Source organism: Elgaria multicarinata, chromosome 9, assembly GCF_023053635.1.
Source record: "Elgaria multicarinata webbii isolate HBS135686 ecotype San Diego chromosome 9, rElgMul1.1.pri, whole genome shotgun sequence".
In the NCBI taxonomy this organism is placed as follows: Eukaryota; Metazoa; Chordata; class Lepidosauria; order Squamata; family Anguidae; genus Elgaria; species Elgaria multicarinata.
Genome location: NC_086179.1, coordinates 100,962,271 through 100,979,337, shown reverse-complemented (window position 1 = coordinate 100,979,337; position 17,067 = coordinate 100,962,271). Strand labels below are relative to the sequence as shown.

General features: G+C 43.2%; 1 protein-coding gene across 1 annotated transcript in view; it reads left to right on the top strand.

Annotated features, from left to right (window-relative positions):
- CRMP1 (collapsin response mediator protein 1) overlaps positions 1 to 17,067 on the top strand; it is a 235,575-nt gene that overhangs the window by 177,491 nt on the left and 41,017 nt on the right. The window contains exons 7-10 of the mRNA XM_063134405.1: positions 4,886 to 4,954; positions 5,396 to 5,516; positions 7,833 to 7,989; positions 9,067 to 9,208. Coding sequence (XP_062990475.1) covers positions 4,886 to 4,954; positions 5,396 to 5,516; positions 7,833 to 7,989; positions 9,067 to 9,208 — 489 coding nt within the window. The remainder of the gene's footprint in view (positions 1 to 4,885; positions 4,955 to 5,395; positions 5,517 to 7,832; positions 7,990 to 9,066; positions 9,209 to 17,067) is intronic.

The window sequence follows — 17,067 nt, the reverse complement described above, 5'->3', positions numbered from 1 at the left end:
TAAAAGACAGAGGAAAGAAATGGTGGTTCAACTGCTTATTGATGATGGAAAATTGATAACAAATGACAAAGAAAAGGCTGAAGTGCTCAATTCCTACTTTGGCTCAGTCATATCCCAAAAGCAGGTCCGTGACCCCACTGGAAAAAGTGAAGCAGAAGTTGAGGGAGCAGGATTGCAGTTTGAGATTGATAAACAAATTGCCAAGAAACACCTAATTTCTTTGAACGAGTTCAAATCCCCAGGGCCCAATGAACTGCATCCTAGAGTAATGAAGGAGCTAGTTATCTTCAAAAAGGGCAAAAAGGAAGAACCTGCAAACCAAGGGTGACCAGATGCACCGGGAAAACCCGGAGACCTCCGGAGAAATGGAGGTCACCAGGGCAACCAGGACTGGCCCCCAATTCACTGGGGGAAAGGGCTAGGAGATGCCATCCTGGAAATCCCAGGACGTGTCTTCCAGTCCCCACCCCCAGCGTCGATCTAGCACAGCAGAAGGCTAGATTGGCACTGGGGGCAGGGACTGGAAGACACATCCCGGGACTTCTGGGATGGCATCTCCCAGCCCCCGCCTCCCCCCAGGGCCAATCTAGCCATTCTGCTGCACTGGTGCAATTGCTGAGGGGTAGGGGACGCGTTCTGTCCTCCAGCTCCCCCCCCCCCCCGCACCAAACGCCAGCGGAGGAGGAGGAGGAGAAGGAGAAGGAGAAGAAGAAGAAGAAGAAGAAGCAGCAGCAAGCAGGAGGAGGAGGAGGAGCAAGTAGGAGGTAAGACTGAGGTGTGTGTGTGTGTATGTGTGTGTGTGTGAGAGAGAGAGCGAATGGGTGAATGGATGTGTGCTTGCGTGTGGTTTGGAGTATGTGACCCTAAGTGTGTGTGTGTGTGTGTGTGTGCACGCGCGTGCTGGCAGTGTGTGAGTGTATTCATGTCTGAATGGGATGCCTGGTTGTTTTACTATGGAATGGGATGCCTGGTTGTTTTACTATGGATGCATGTGTATGTTTGCAGTGTGTGGGGGGACTGTAGTTTTCTGTGAGTTGGGATGATTTGGAGGTGACATTCCTATTAAATAATGCATTTGAGACCCATAGACCTTTCTTTCCAATTTGCTTGATAATAATTGGCATGACATATATTTTATAACAGTGGCAGATAATTGTTCATCCTTCTTAAAAAAACTTTAAAAAAATTAACAGGATTGACATTATTATTATTATTATCATCATCATCATCATTATCATCTAGCTCTCTTTTCTTGCTTGTGGTGTTTTTTCTCGATGAACATGATGGGCTTTACTGATTCAGAAATTTCTTGACTATTGAACATGTTTTAAGTATGACTGTTTTCTGGATGTTGGCATGCATGTATTTTGGTAGGCCTAATTTCTGAAGGGTTTCTGTAGAAAAAAATGATGTGATGCTGATGGCTGATGTGACTAAAAGCATAATTGTAACTTTTTCCTATTGCCATAGTTCTTTAACTTCCATAGCCAGTGGTGTATATTTTTCTCTCTTGTCCTCTTCCTTTTCTGCAACGTTTTTGTCAGTAGGTATTGCTATGTCAATTGGGTAGGTGTGTTTTTCTTGGTTGTTTTTGACTGTTATGTCTGATTGAAATTGAAACAAGCTAAGAGGTGCTAGCCTTTAGTCCATTTTGTTCCATGGCTAATGTTTGCAGGGTAATAGAAGTTTCTGAATGTTTGGTTGCTGGTTTATTGTACTAGATTTTTCTATACTTGTCAACTGCTTCATTTGTTCAGTGGTTACAGTATGCTGAATGTGTGAGTAAGGATATGAGAAAGGTGATGGGGAAAGAGTGTTAAATGTTAGGAAAGGTGAAACTATGGTCATCCAGTAAAGAACTTGCAGTCAGAAAAGACATTTGAGGGAAGGGGAGACTATGTCCGTAGCTAGACCTAAGGTTTATCCCAGGATCATCCTGGGTTAATCCCTGCCTGAGCACTGGATGCCCTGTGTGGCACTTAGATGAACAGGTTTGATCCCAGGACAATCCTTGGATAAACCTTAGGTCTAGCTACAGCCTATATCACACAGAGTATAGCAAAATCTTCAAAGTGCTTTTCAACATTTTTATTAATGATTTGGACGAGGAGGTGCAGGGAACGCTTATCAAATTTACAGATGACACAAAATTGGGTGCGATAGCTAATACCCTGGAAGACAGAAACAAACTCCAAAGTGATCTTGATAGGCTGGAGTGCTGGACTGAAAACAACAGAATGAACTTTAATAGGGATAAATGCCAAGTTCTACATCTAGGAAATAGAAACCAAATGCACAGTTACAAGATGGGGGATACTTGGCTCAGCAATAATACAAATGAGAAGGAACTTGGAATTGTTGTAGAACCCAAGCCGAATATGAGCCAACAGTATGATGTTGCTGCAAAAAAAGGAAATGCTATTTTGGGCTGCAATAATAGAAGTATACCTTCCAAATCGCATGAGGTATTGGTTCCTCTCTATTCAGCCCTAGTTAGGCCTCATCTTGAGTATTGCGTCCAGTTCTGGGCACCACACTTCAAGAAGGATGCAGACAGGCTGGAGCGTGTTCAGAGGAGGGCAACCAGGATGATCAGGGGTCTGGAAACAAAGCCCTATGAAGAGAGACTGAAAGAACTGGGCATGTTTAGCCTGGAGAAGAGAAGATTTTGAGGAGACATGATAGCACTCTTCAAATACTTGAAAGGTTGTCACACAGAGGAGGGCCAGGATCTCTTCTCGATCCTCCCAGAGTGCAGGACACGGAATAACGGTCTCAAGTTACAGGAAGCCAGATTCCAGCTGGACATCAGGAAAAACGTCCTGACTGTTAGAGCAGTGCGATGGTGGAATCAGTTACCTAGGGAGGTTGTGGGCTCTCCCGCACTAGAGGCATTCAAGAGGCAACTGGACAACCATCTGTCAGGTATGCTTTAGAGTGGATTCCTGCACTGAGCGGGGGGTTGGACTCGATGGCCTTATAAGCCCCTTCCAACTCTACTATTCTATGATTCTATGAAAAGGATCCTAGATTGATCCTAGATTGTGGTTTGTCTTTGGCATTGGCATGTACTGAACCACAAGTAACAACTGGATAGAAGGCATTTATATTGCTTTTTATCAATAAGAAAGACAATGTCACACTTATGCACACACACACATACACACCACATACCCTATGGAAAAACAGGAAAGGAGTTCAAGAACATACATTACCAACACAGCTTTCAACTAGAGGGTACCTCTTGCTTGGAGCAAACCCAACAAAGTATGTTCCCTTTACTTTTATAAGTAAAGTAATCACATTACTTTACTTATAAAAGTAAAGAGACCACATTTCGCCAGTCCTTTTCCAGCTTCATTAGCTGCCAGTCCAGGTCCGGGCCCGATTCAAAGTGCTGGTATTGACATTTAAAGCCCTAAACGGTTTGGGGCCAGGTTATTTGAAGGAACGCCTCCTCCCATATGTACCTGCCTGGACCTTAAGATCATCTACAGGAGCCCTTCTCCGTGAGCCCCTGCCAAAGGAAGTGAGGCAGGTGGCTACTAGAAGGAGGGCTTTCTCTACTGTGGCAGCCCGGTTGTGGAATGAGCTCCCCAGAGAGGTCCGCCCGGCGCCTACACTGTACTGCTTTCGTCGCCAGCTAAAGACCTTTTTATTCTCTCAATATTTTATCACTTAATTTTAACTTAAATTTAAATCTTACTGTTTTAACTCTGTATTTTAATCTTATATCAATTTTGCTGTGTGGTTTTATCCTGGTTGTGCTTTTTGTACTGTATTTTGTAATTGTGCTTTTAACCTGTTGGTTGTTTTATTGTGGTTTTAATTTTTGTGAACTGCCCAGAGAGCTTTGGCTATTGGGCGGTATAAAAATGTAATAAATAAATAAATAAATAAATAATACACTTCAAGATGATATGTTATACATTTGTTTATTTGTACTTTGATTGGCTACTGTATTCTTAATATGTAATGGCATCTCTATAGTTCTATAGGAGTTTCCCAACTTGTTCTCTGTGGTTTTGACCTGTCTGGAGTATGAACCTTATTGAGAAAGACATTTTCTCTTAATGTTCCCTTTTCCCCAGGCCAAGCTGCCTGACAGTAATAGGTCAAAAGCAAACTTTGGTTCAGACAGCCATTTTAGCTATGCCTCTTTTATATGCTTGATATGACCATCTCCTTAAAATTGCCTACACTTCCAGCCTGTGATTCAGGGGCATGGAGAAGAAGTGGGAAAACTTGAGTGCAGCAATTTAATGTTAACTGTCATAAGAACAATGGGTTGCAAATTGAGTATCTTTAAAGTGCATATACAGATGTCTCTACAGATGAGTATGTTACAACAGGTGGGAAACTCATTAGACTCAATCCCTATGAACAGTCAATCCAGGTTTGTCAGGCCATTTGCCTTTTGGAACAAGTCTGTTAAACAGGACTTCATAGATGTTGGAGATCATAGAATCATAGAATAGCAGAGTTGGAAGGGACCTACAAGGCCATCGAGTACAACCCCCTGCTCAATGCCTTCCTTTCATCACCAAGGTATAATTGTCTCTGAAAGATCTGTGTGGCAAATAATTGGTATGAGACAAGTGCCACCTTCCCTTTTGCCTGAGACTCTTCTACCAAGGACATTTGCAATGGTGGAGCAGTTGGAAGGGGAGGTATGGAAACACCTTAATAATTATGTCAGGCAGCTAACACATAGCAACATGTACTAATGATCATTTTGTGCATTTTAGTGGTGGCAGTGAAAGACCACAACAGGCCTCTGTATTTGGCCAGCATGATTAAATGAAGCATATAAAATTGACTCTTGATATATCAGCTGATTCCGCTTAACCTATTGGGAATTGTCATGCCTCTGTTATCTTTTCAGGAACAGAAACGTATGCTGGAGATGGGAATCACTGGACCTGAGGGGCATGCCTTGAGCAGACCTGAAGAGGTGAAGGCTGCATTCAGTTCAAGTGCTCTAGCAGCTATGGTCTGGGTTTTGGTTTTTGTTTCTTACCATTGCATAAAATAAAGGTGTAGTTTACAGCTCTATTGAATAAGCTCATAAAAAGATTTGGAAAGGAATTAATTTTAGGGTTCAGAATACAGGGTTTACTAGATATAGTTTGGGATGCGTTTCATGGATAAATACAGAGGACAAGGCAGGTTCTCATCAAATATTCTTATTTTCTGTTGTTTTGCTTATTTGCACTTACACCTTTAATTATAAACTAAACATTTTTGTTATTACTCGAAGACGCATCATTTGAAAATACAGGGAAGTGGAGAGGTACAAGTACAAGAATTTAAGTCTCAAGTATACAACCTCTTCAGCCGCAAGGGGGCACATGCATGCAAGTTTACAACAACCAAATTTGTGTTCTTGTTTCAGCTTGAAGCAGAAGCTGTTTTCCGGGCTATCACCATAGCTAGTCGGATCAACTGTCCAGTGTATATCACCAAGGTCATGAGTAAGAGTGCAGCTGATATCATTTCGCTGGCTAGAAAGAAAGGTACAGAAGGCAGTATTTCAAAGCATGTCTTCTGGCTGCAGAAAGTTGACTGCCAAAACTTGACTCTGGTTTCTTCTGGCAACAGAATGGCAGGGTTAGGCTCTGCTGACTTACTTCAGTAGTCATCCCTAAAACCAGGGGTGGGGAACCTCTTTCAGCCTGAGGGTCAAATAAATTCAATGTTGGAGAAGCTCTTGGGGGCTGCATTGCACTGGGGGGCAGGACTGAAGGTGGAGAGAGTGGGACAAAAGGAAAGACACACACCCACACACCCAAAAAAACCCACACCGCATATTGAAGCTTAAAGCTCTCATTGCCAGTAATTCAGCCTTAGGAGAGGCATTTCAATCTTTTAGAAAGGGGGAAAAACAGCACAAACAAATTATGCTTGGGGGAAAGGGGATGGCAATAGGGGAAGGTGGCAGTATTGGGACTGAAAGGGGCTAGATTGGGACCCTGGGTCAGAGGTCCCCCTCTCCTGCTTTAAATGGACACACAGCAGATGGATTATCTCATCACAGTACAAACGTAATGATCTTTGTCCACACCTTCATCTACCCAATGTTAAATGTACACCAAATAACACTACTTCTTGAGAAAGTAGGCTAGAAAGAACAAATTCTTCTACAATGAAATCCAAGTTGCAGCACAAAACCCTGGTTCACACAAGCATATAAATTACTTGTTTTCACACAGTTTGAGGTCTTGTGGCTAAGAATGATCTGACTCCACTGAATGAAAAGCAAGACCTGTTTGTAATATTTGATTAATGATGGCTCATTCATACATATTGCAGTCATCAAGTGATGAATATTTATGGAAAGGCGAGTCATGGGCAGGATAAATCCCAGTTGTTACTGCTAATCTATCAATCAGAGATAACAACAGGCATTCCTCTCCCCACTAACTTTGTCCACCCCACATCCTTCCCACTGAGGGAAGGCATAGAGCAGGTGAAGCTGTCTCAACTGAGGTGCAGGGGGGGCTGGCGTCAGTGAGTATGGGCTTTCCCCAAGTGGGGAAAACCAGCAGTGCACTGAAGCGAGGCCCATGGATGAAGTGCAGTGTGGAGGAGCCCTCTTGTACCCTGTGCCTCAGCTGAGTTAGCTCGACGGTGTGTGGGGTCTTTCTAAGCAGGGGAAATCTTGGGCTCAGCAAAGCTGAGGAATAAATAACACCAGGTGTCTTGGGCGTGCACCCTGACATCATTAGCATCGTTTGAGGGCAAATCATTCTGTTCCTTGGATCCCACTATGTCAGTCCTCCAGAAGCTGTATGGAGGTTACTTTCCTCCAACAAAACTGAGAACTTTTGGCACTTGCTTCTTCACACCTGTCGCTGCTGATCAACATTCACTTTTTCCCCTCAGGCCTCAAGACCACCCACTCTCTCCCCACATGTTAAAGCCTTGCTTTTCCTAGGGCTGCTTCTTTTCCTTCTCTGCCACTGCCTCACCCAGAGCATTCACCGCCACCATCCCTGCCACCAATATTGCTGCTCCCAGAGAGGGCTTGACTCACAAAGCCCAAGACCCTCCCTCCATCCCAACCATTGTGTTTTACTGCCTGTGTGGCATGGAGGTACATGGGGGCTGTAGTTCCCTGACCACCTCAGGCTCCTGGCCAGAATGCGGAAACTTTCCATTTGGCTATTAAAGCTTGAGCTTTGAACTTTTTCGAACTTTTAAAATTTACTATATGTCTACACTGTTCAACCTTGAGTTTTTTAAAAATGAGCAAAATCAGTCTGGTAGATCGCTAGTAATAAGTGCTACAGTAACATATTCTTATATAGATTTGGCCTGTGAAGGGCTGAGTGGGTGGTCATCTGTCCTCACACCACACCAAACATGGTCCTGCCCCCAGCCCTAGTGGATTTATCATGGGAAGATGAAGGACCTTAGACCTTGGCTAGTATGAATTCTTTTGATAATCCTTCAGATCAGTGTTTCTTCTGTTTAAACTTATCTCTTCTGGAGCTGGTTATCCATTCCTGCAACTTATTTAAAAGTGAAAATGACAAAGAGACTCATGACACCTTAAAGACTAACAAATGTACTGTAGCGTTAGTATGCATGAAGTGTAAGCCTCTATTGGTATCTGATAATGTGGAATGTAATCCACTATTATTTGGTTTGTTAGTGTCTAAGGTGCTACTAAGGTGTTTTTGCTGGGACAGACTAATGTAAATTAATACTTAAAAGCAGTATCAGTCAAATTAAACTAACTGATATCCTCTCTTCAACACTACTTAACTTGAGTTGCCTTGCTTGGGAAAGAAGGGTGGTATAACCAATTGTATGTTTTCTTTTCTCAGATGCTCTTGTTTTGGGAGAACCAATCACTGCTAGTCTAGGGACAGATGGGACACATTATTGGAGCAAAAATTGGGCCAAGGCTGCAGCATTTGTGACTTCACCACCTCTGAGTCTGGATCCTACAACACCAGATCATTTGACCTCACTTTTAGCATGGTATTAAATAGCAAATATTTTTAAGCCACAGAACCAACCAAGTGAGCCCTTGAACATCTTGGGTGTGAAGTGTATATGTTTTTTAAAATTATTATTATTATTTTATTATTAATTATTATTATTTATTGCATTTTTATACAGCCCAACAGCCAAAGCTTAATATGTTTTAATTTTGTAAAGCCGCCTAGAGGCCAACCATTGGGCAAAAGGCGGGATACAAATAATAATAATAATAATAATAATAATAATAACAACAACAACAACAACAACAACTACTAAAGTGCATTAAATAAATGAGAATAAACAAGTCTTGATATGATGTAATGATTGCCTAATTTTTCTTGTTCTCAAAGGAAAAATAAATTCTGTGTTCAGGTAAGGGTCAAACCAAACATTATGCTGAAGACATATGAACAATACCCTGACTTTAAAAAGAAAAGAAAAGCAGCACCAAAGGTTGTGTTCCTGAGTGGAAGAATATCAGGGAAGAGACCCTGCTCCTTTTCTACTCAGAATCACCCCCAGGCTGCTTTCCCTCCTTTGGGGGCAAGGGTAGGAAAGATATGAAGAAAACACAGTTTATGGAGGGTGATTTTGAATGACAGGAAGGAAAAGATTAAGCAGCCCTGGCCCTAATATTCTTCCACTCAAACTGGCAGTCTGCTAACACTGCTTAATAACAACAACAACAAACAACAAAAACCTATCAGGCTCTCAGGCCTCCCACATAACCCCATTTACGGCTCTTAGCGGGATGGGTGGTAAAATCAAGTTTTAAAATAACAATATGTAAAACCTCTTATTACTTAGTGTTATTTTGGTTTGGCTTATTTATGCTTTCACACAGAGACCTGAAATAAAATTAAGTCATTAAGAAAGATTTATAATAAACTATAACTTGGACAGCTATCATTGATATGAATGCTGAAGCAAAGACTATTTGGTAACAGAAATGAAATCCAGCAGTTATGAGTAGAATATGTATTTCTGAATACATGTATAATACCAAGAAATAAAAACTGTAAGTAATCCACCACCCTCCACCCGTTTATATATTTCATATGTCAATTCCTTCAGTGGTGACCTGCAGGTGACTGGAAGCGCCCATTGTACCTACAGCACAGCACAGAAAGCTGTTGGAAAAGACAACTTCACTCTGATTCCAGAAGGAGTTAATGGAATTGAAGAGAGAATGACTGTTGTCTGGCATAAGTGTGTAGTAAGTAAAGGCAATTACATTTAATCTTAGCAACAATATATATGCTATAGTGCTTTTTATCCTCCAATACTAGCTGTTAGCTGGACAATGAAAGCCTGTCGCAGCAAAGTCAGTAAGACCAGTGTTCCGGGCCAATGGCAGCTAAGTCATTTACTTATTCTCATTTACTCACTCATTTACTCACTAAACTGCACACTTTGTTAAATGTATGGTGTGTAGGCAAACCTAACTTTTTAAAACTTTAGTGTAGGCATGTGAGGCTATGAACTGGATTGGCAACATCCAGCTGCTTCCCCATGTGGTTATTAAGAAAAGAGACTTCATTGGTGTAGTTTAGCTCTGAGTTACAGCCCCCACAGCACTTTGAAGTAAATCCTATTGTGTTAATGGGATTTACTCCCATAAATGTTCATATAGGAACATAGCCTCAGTTTTATACATACACACACTGGCCACAGCCAGATTACACTACTGTAATGGTGGAGATTAAGGACAGCTTGGAAATGTCAATGGATATAAAATTCTATGATTCTAATATGCTTTAGGGTGGATTTCTGCACTGAGCAGAGGGTTGGATTCAATGGCCTTATAGGCCCCTTCCAACTCTACTATTCTATGATTCTATGAAAATGAAGTTGCCAGTGCTGGTAGGATATAAATGGTCTGTTCATATTACACCCATCTTACATCAGTTGCTCTGATTACCTGTCATTTCCAGTTTCAAGTTAAAGTGTTGGTATTAAACTTTAAAGCCCTATAATGAAAGGGTAGGAAATCTTTTTCAGCCCAAAGACCAAATTGGCTCTGAGCAAGTACATCAGGGACACATGCTGGCAGTGGGTGGGGCCATGTCCCAAAGTGGACTGGCATCCATCCCTGGGAATTTTTTGGAGCAGATTATAAAGAAGTCAGTCTGTAAGCCCCTTGAAAATAATGCAGTGATTACTAGAAGCCAACATGGATTTGTCAAGAACAAATCCTGCCAGGTAACCTCCCTTTCGGACTGTGGGTATATTATGTCCTTTTGGACATAATATATCTTGATTTCAGCAAAGCTTTTGACAAAGTACCCCATGACATTCTGATTAGCAAAACTAACTAAAAGTGGGAGCAACTATTAGGTGGATCCACAGTTGGCCACAGAATTGGACTCAAAGAGTACCATTGATATTCAAAGAGTAACCCAAAGCATCTGAAATGTACCACGCTGTGCTGTGCTAGGGATTGACACTGGGATGCGGAAAACATGTGCCCTGTGACAAAGCTACGGCTCTTTCCCCTCATGCACACTGCCCAGAGCAGCATGAAAGGAAGGTGGGACATAAAATTAAACATATAAAGGTCAGTCAGTAACTGACATATAGAGGTCATGTAGAGGTCAGTGAGTAACTGCATCAGGTCATAGTATCATAGAAATTCTTTCCCAACATAGTTGTTTTTAGCCATCTTCTGTGGTATGTGGTTTGGCTCACTTCTTGAGTTACTTGTGCCTATGTGCTCCATAGTGCAAAGGAAGAAGTGGGTCTTTAGCTAGTGCTAGAAGATAATTCATTTTTTTAATAATGCATTTTGACCCATAGACCTTCTTCTCCAATTTGCTTTGATATAATTGGCATGAATATTTTGTAACAATTGCTGCTAATTGTTCATCCTTCCTAAAAAAAAAAAAAGTTAACAGGGTTGCCATCATCATCATCATCATCATCTCTCTTACTTTGCTTGTGGTGTTTTTTCTAGATGCACATGATGGGCTTTGCCACATCATGCTGCCTTTTACTGATTCAGAAATTTCCTAATTATTGAACATCTTTTAAGTATGAATGCATTCTAGATGTTGGTGTGAATGTATTTTGGTAGGCCTAGTTTCTGAAGGTTTTCTGTAAAAACAACAACAACCGTATTTCTTCAATTCTAAGACACCATTGATTGTAAGTCGCACACTAATTTTGACTGGACCTGCGGCATGAGAGCAGCTGCGGCGGGAGAGCAGCGCTTCTTCAGCTTCTAGCCACAGGTTTTTCGGGCCACTTTGGCCCAGCATCCGTGGCCGTGAGGAGCATTAGTGGTTTGTCCTGCCCTCCAGCGGACCAGGGAGCCGGGGACCACTTCCAGGCCCCACTCGGGCCACGTGCTTCCCGGCAAACAGCGTGGGATCCGCCAGAGCTGTGTGGGCGCGCCCGCTGGGTACAACCAGTGGCTGGGAGGGGGGGCTGACGAAGCGCGACTGACGAGGGCTTCCGGGCGCGGCTGACGAGGGCTGCCCGGAGCCGTGTGGGGCATGCTGTAGGCCCCAATTGGGCCACACGCCTCCCGGTCAGCATAGCGCGACCCGCCAAGGCTGCGTGGGCGCACTCGCCGGTGCCTAGACAAGATGGGCGCCTTCCTGACGCATGATAACGGTGGCTCCACACTTGCAAAGTGATCTCTAAAAACCTGCGATTCTAAGACGCACCCACGATTCTAAGACGCACCCCATTTTTACAGATGTTTATATGGGAAAAAAGTGCATCTTAGAATCGAAGAAATACGGTATATGATGTGATGCTGGTGACTGATGTGACTAATGGAATAATTGTAACTTTTTTTTATTGCCACAGTTCTTTAAATTCCATAGCCAGTGGTAAATATTCTCTTTTCCGCTTTCTTTTCTGCAACATTTTTGTTGTTAGGTATTGCTATGTTAATGAGGTAGGTCTGTGTTTCTTTTTTGTTTATGACTGTTATGTCTGTTTGATTGCAAGATATTGTCTTGTCCCAGAATTGTTCTGTCCCAGCATAGTGTGATTTGGCTTGACTTGTTTGAGTGTGTCTGGATCGCCTGGGCTCTGAAAGCATCTTTCTGGAGAGCACCTGCTGGTTGCATGATCCAGGAGGCCAGGTTCTGTGAGTGCATAGTTATCCTTGACAGGAGAGGCTTGCAGTTGCTAGAGTAAGGTGAACAGATGTGAATCCTATATTCAATTATCTGGGAGTAAGCTTTATTGAAATCAATGGGATGTATTTCTGAGGTTTCTTTGGACAGTTTTCTTTGGGTTTCTGATTGGGATTTCTGTTCTCTGCACACTGAGGCAGTGTAAATTAAGGAGATATGACCATGGTCTTGTTTACATGGCTAATGAACCAGAGGTATAATGACAAATGTTTAGATTAGTTTCTCATTGATAAACCAGAAGTTGAATGTCTCACTGATTCTTTACTTCAGTGACTTTAACATTAAGATGTTATGTAGAACAGGTTTGTCTTAATGACCTGCTGTGAAATTAGACGTGACCAAGGCCAGGTTTGGGTGGGTACGTCCCCTTGGGGGCTGGTCATATTGGTAGGCATGCCCCCTTGGGGCTGGACATGTTGGTAGGCATGCCTCCTTGGGGGCTGGACCTCCTCCTTTTTTGGTTTCCAAAATATGGTCACCATAGCCTGGAATCCATTTTGTTTTGCTATATAATATATCTGACTATGGTGATCTTATGAAAAGGCGGACAGGGCTCCTGTATCTTTAACAGTTGTATGGAAAAGGGAATTTCAGCAGGTGTCATTTTTGTGCTTTACTGTTGCCAGGGGAAATTGTGCACTTCCCGGAGGCCCAGGAAGTGAGCTTTCTAGTGTCTCTCCCCCCTCCCTTGCTCATTGAGGCCTGGAAAGGTGCAGAAGTGAGTGAGGAAAGCACACATCCAAGGCCTCTGGAGCTATACTTGAGTTATACTAGAGTGACCAGATACAAAAGAGGACAGGGCTCCTGCAGCTTTAATTGTTGTGATGAAGAGAGAATTTCACCAGATGTTGAATGCATACAAATGACACCTGCTGAAATTCTCTTTCTGTATAGCTGTTAAAGATGCAGGAGCCCTGTTCTCCTTTTCATATGGTCACCCTATATATGAGTCACATTGTTTTAAAAATCCTTGCTTTCCTTTTTATGATGCATACTAATACATATTCTTGGCTAAACTCCACACTTTTTAACACAACAACAACACACACACAAATCTGGGATTATGTAACCCAAACTCACTCACTTATGGTTTATTTATTTATTACATTTTTATTGACTCTAAATTGCCTCTACCTCAATCTGCCTGCATGTAAAATGGGTTTCCTGCTCTCCCGTCTCACTTTCATTTAAGTCTTGGAGAAGTGGGCTTGTCTACAAATGCTTTTCTCTGTGTTGTAACATACTATGGATGAATTGGGGTGTTAAGCCACTTAAAATAAACTGCTCTCTGTTAGTTCTGTGAATTTAGTATTCTGTAATTATATAACCCAAATTCTCTCTCGCTTGTGGTCATCGACTTGCTTGCTGGCTTAGTTTGCCTGTGTGTGAAATGGGTTTCTCCCCCTCCCCCCATTGCTTTCAATCAGTGAACTCTGCTACAAACTGTTTCTCTGTGTTGTTATGCTGGAGAAATGTCTGGGAGCGGGGATTGGTGGGTTGAACTGTGTAGCAAAAGGCTTGTGTAGAACAAGATAGGTTCTCTTGAGTTCACTTCTGGTGATCCCCTTGGCTTTACATCCAGTGACACACACACCCCACTTTTCACCCCACCAGTTAGATTGGCCATGAGCTTCCACTGCAGATACCTTGGTACATCCCCCACAAACCCCCTTCCAACTGCCCTCCAGTCTGAAGCCCCCAGCCAAGCTCTCCTACAGACCTGCCACTGCTCACACAAGCCCCAACGCCAGACACATAACCTAGCAGACCCCACCCAGCAGACCCAGGCATGAGCTCCTCCCCAAACCTCGTTCCTGCAGCCTCAAGTCTGCATCTCTAGACCCCCATCCGAGACATGAACCCTTACCTCCAGGCATCCACACCTGGCATGAATTATGCCTTGGAGGAGAAACCTATTGTGATTACGTTATTTTTCTGTGCAAACCCATTGTGTATGGGGTGTGGGTTGGTGGTGTATCCCATGCTCTAAATGTGAGGAAATATGTTAAAACTTATCAGCCCAGTGTGCGGCTACTAGAAAGAAGGAAAGCTCTATGTCAGGCATAATTAGAAAAAGAATTAAGAATAAAACTGCCAGTGCCATATTGCCTTTATACAAATCTATGGTGCGACCACACTTAGAATACTGTGTACAGTTCTAGTCACCACATCTAAAAAAAAGATATTGTAGAGCTGGAAAAAGTGTAGAAAAAGGCAACTAAAATGATCAAGGGATCTGGAGCATCTCTCCTATGAGGAAGGTTACAACAGCACAAACAAAATTTCTAAGAGCAACATTAGGAATCCCCTCCTGTGTGCCCAATACAATCTTATGGCTAGAGGCAGGACAAATCATTATGGAGGCACGAATGCTGATATATAAGATGAATTTCTGATTGAAGTTGACATTTTGTCCTATGGGTCTTGCCCCACTAACTTTGACTGACCCATTTCAATCCAAATGGAAAAGGACAGGTTGCTTACCTGTAACTGTGGTTCTTTGAGTGGTCATCTGTGCATTCACACATATGGGCTCTGTGCCTGTGCGGAGCTCATTTCAGGAAACTTCTAAAGCCAAGGCAAATGTTTTTGGCAGAGAACCCCTCCCTCACCATCCACTGCGCATGTTCACGAGTTCCCGCCATTCCCCTCAGTTCTCTGAGACTGGATTGTCAGCCCCATAATAAGGAGATAAAAAACACTTGGTATTGACTAAAAACATCGTCGACACCGATGTGGGGATGGTGGATGGGTGCACAGATGACCACTCGAAGAACTACAGTTACAGGTAAGCAACCTGTCCTTCTTCTTCATGGTCTCCGTACATCACACATATGGGTGATTAATTATCTCACTTACCGATGGAGGGTAGGTGGAGATGTTTCAATGTAGGACAGCTCACCCAAAGAAACAATCAGCTCTAGCACGGACGTCCAATCGGTAGTGTGAGATAAAGGTTGTAGGCTGAGCCCCATGTCGCTGCCTTACAAATGTCCAGTATGGACACACCTCTCAGGAAAGCTGTTGATGTCGAAACAGCTCGAGTGGAGTAACATTTGACACCACCATCAATAGTCAGCCCTGCAACCTCATAGGTTAGCTTAATGATGTTGACAATCCAGACTGTTAGATGTTGTGTTGAGACTGGAAGCCCTTTCTTTGGACCACCATAGAGTCTTTTGGACCACAAAGAGTCTTTTGGTTTTACGGAAAGGCTCAGTCCTAGCTTTATAAAAAGGCAATGGGAAAAAGGCTGGCAAGACGATGTTTTACGCCATATGGAAATCAGAGACCTTTGGCAGAAATGACAAATCAGGTCGTAGGACAACTTTTTCCTTATGGATTATGAGGTACGGCTCATCTACTCGGAGGGCAGCTAGCTCACTTGCCCGATGAGCAGAGGTTATTGCCACCAGAAAGGCAACTTTCCAAGATAGTAGTCTTAAGTCCGATGTTGCAATATGTTCAAATGAGCTAGCTGTTAGCGACTGCAATGCAACTGATAAACTGTCTTCAAAGTCTGCTATTGCAGCATTATCCTCCACACAGTTAGGTTGAGCGTGCGAGGATCTAGGTGACGGGTATTGCCATGATCTATGGTCAGGAAAGTTGGGTAGGTCGGTAACCGAAGAAACTGATTGTTGGATTGTTTCTTCAGGAGGGTGAACTAGTGTTGGCGCAGCCACCACAGGGTTACCATTATGCAGTCTGTGCGATTGCATAAAATCTTCTGTAAAGACTTGGGAATAAGAGGGAACGGTGGAAACAGGTAGAACATCATCCCGTTCCAGTATATCTGGAAGGCATCTCCCAACGACTGGTGACCTATTCAGGCTCTGGAACAGTATAGAGCACAGGTTTTGTTGCGCTCGGTCACGAACAGGTCGACCTGAGGCCAACCCCACAATCAGAAGACTTGAGACAAGACGTGTCAGTCGAGTTCCCATTTGTGGGACATGAAATGATGTCTGCTTATGGAGTCTGCAAGACGGTTGTCTTTGCCAGCAGTGTGGAGAGCCGAAAGTAAGATGTCCCGGTTTATTACCCATAGGAGGACCTTGAGAGTTAATTTCATGAGCGTGGAGGAATGGGCCCCTTCCTCTTTGTTGAGGTACAAAAGTACTGCTGTATTGTCTGTTAGTACCCTGACATGATGGCCCGTAAGTTAAGTCTAGAACGAGCATAGAACAAGGTGCACTGCAGAGAGATCCAACAGGTTGAGGTGATGGCATTTTTCGACTTGCAACCAAACACCTTGGGCTTGAAGAGGGCCACAATGAGCGCCTGAACTGGAGAGGGATGCGTATGTTACTATTACTCTCAACACTGGTATGGGCGAGAAAGGTGAAGCAAGTTATCCAAGCTCATCCACCATTCGAGGTCTCTCCGTTTAGACTCTGGGATGGAGACTTGGAAAGAGTGTGCATTGCATCCATGTTGAAAAGTTTTGAGGAACCACCCTTGAAGGGTCCTCATACGCAGTCATGCCCATTGGACAACAGTTATAGTCGAAGCCATTAAGCCCAACAACCTCTGGACCTTGAACGCGATAGTGTTTCCATTGCAGCAAAGTTTGTGTGCTACTGTCAACAGCGTAAGCGCCCATTTTTGTGGCAGATGTACTTTTTCAGTATTGGAGTCAAGTATGGCACCAATGAACAGGATTCTTTGTGTTGGTATGAGGCAAGATTTTTCAGTATTGACCTTGAGGCCCAGGAAGTCCAAAAGTCTTAGGGTCGTCTGTACCGTTGTGTTGAGTATGTCTTTTGATGACACTACTAGTAGCCAATTGTCAAGGTAAGGATATACCTCTACGCCCTGTAGACGAAGGACTGTGCAGACAGCCACCATACACTTGGTAAAGATTCTCGGGGCTGTAGACAGACTGAAAGGTAGCACCCAGAATTGAAACATTTCGGTACTGACT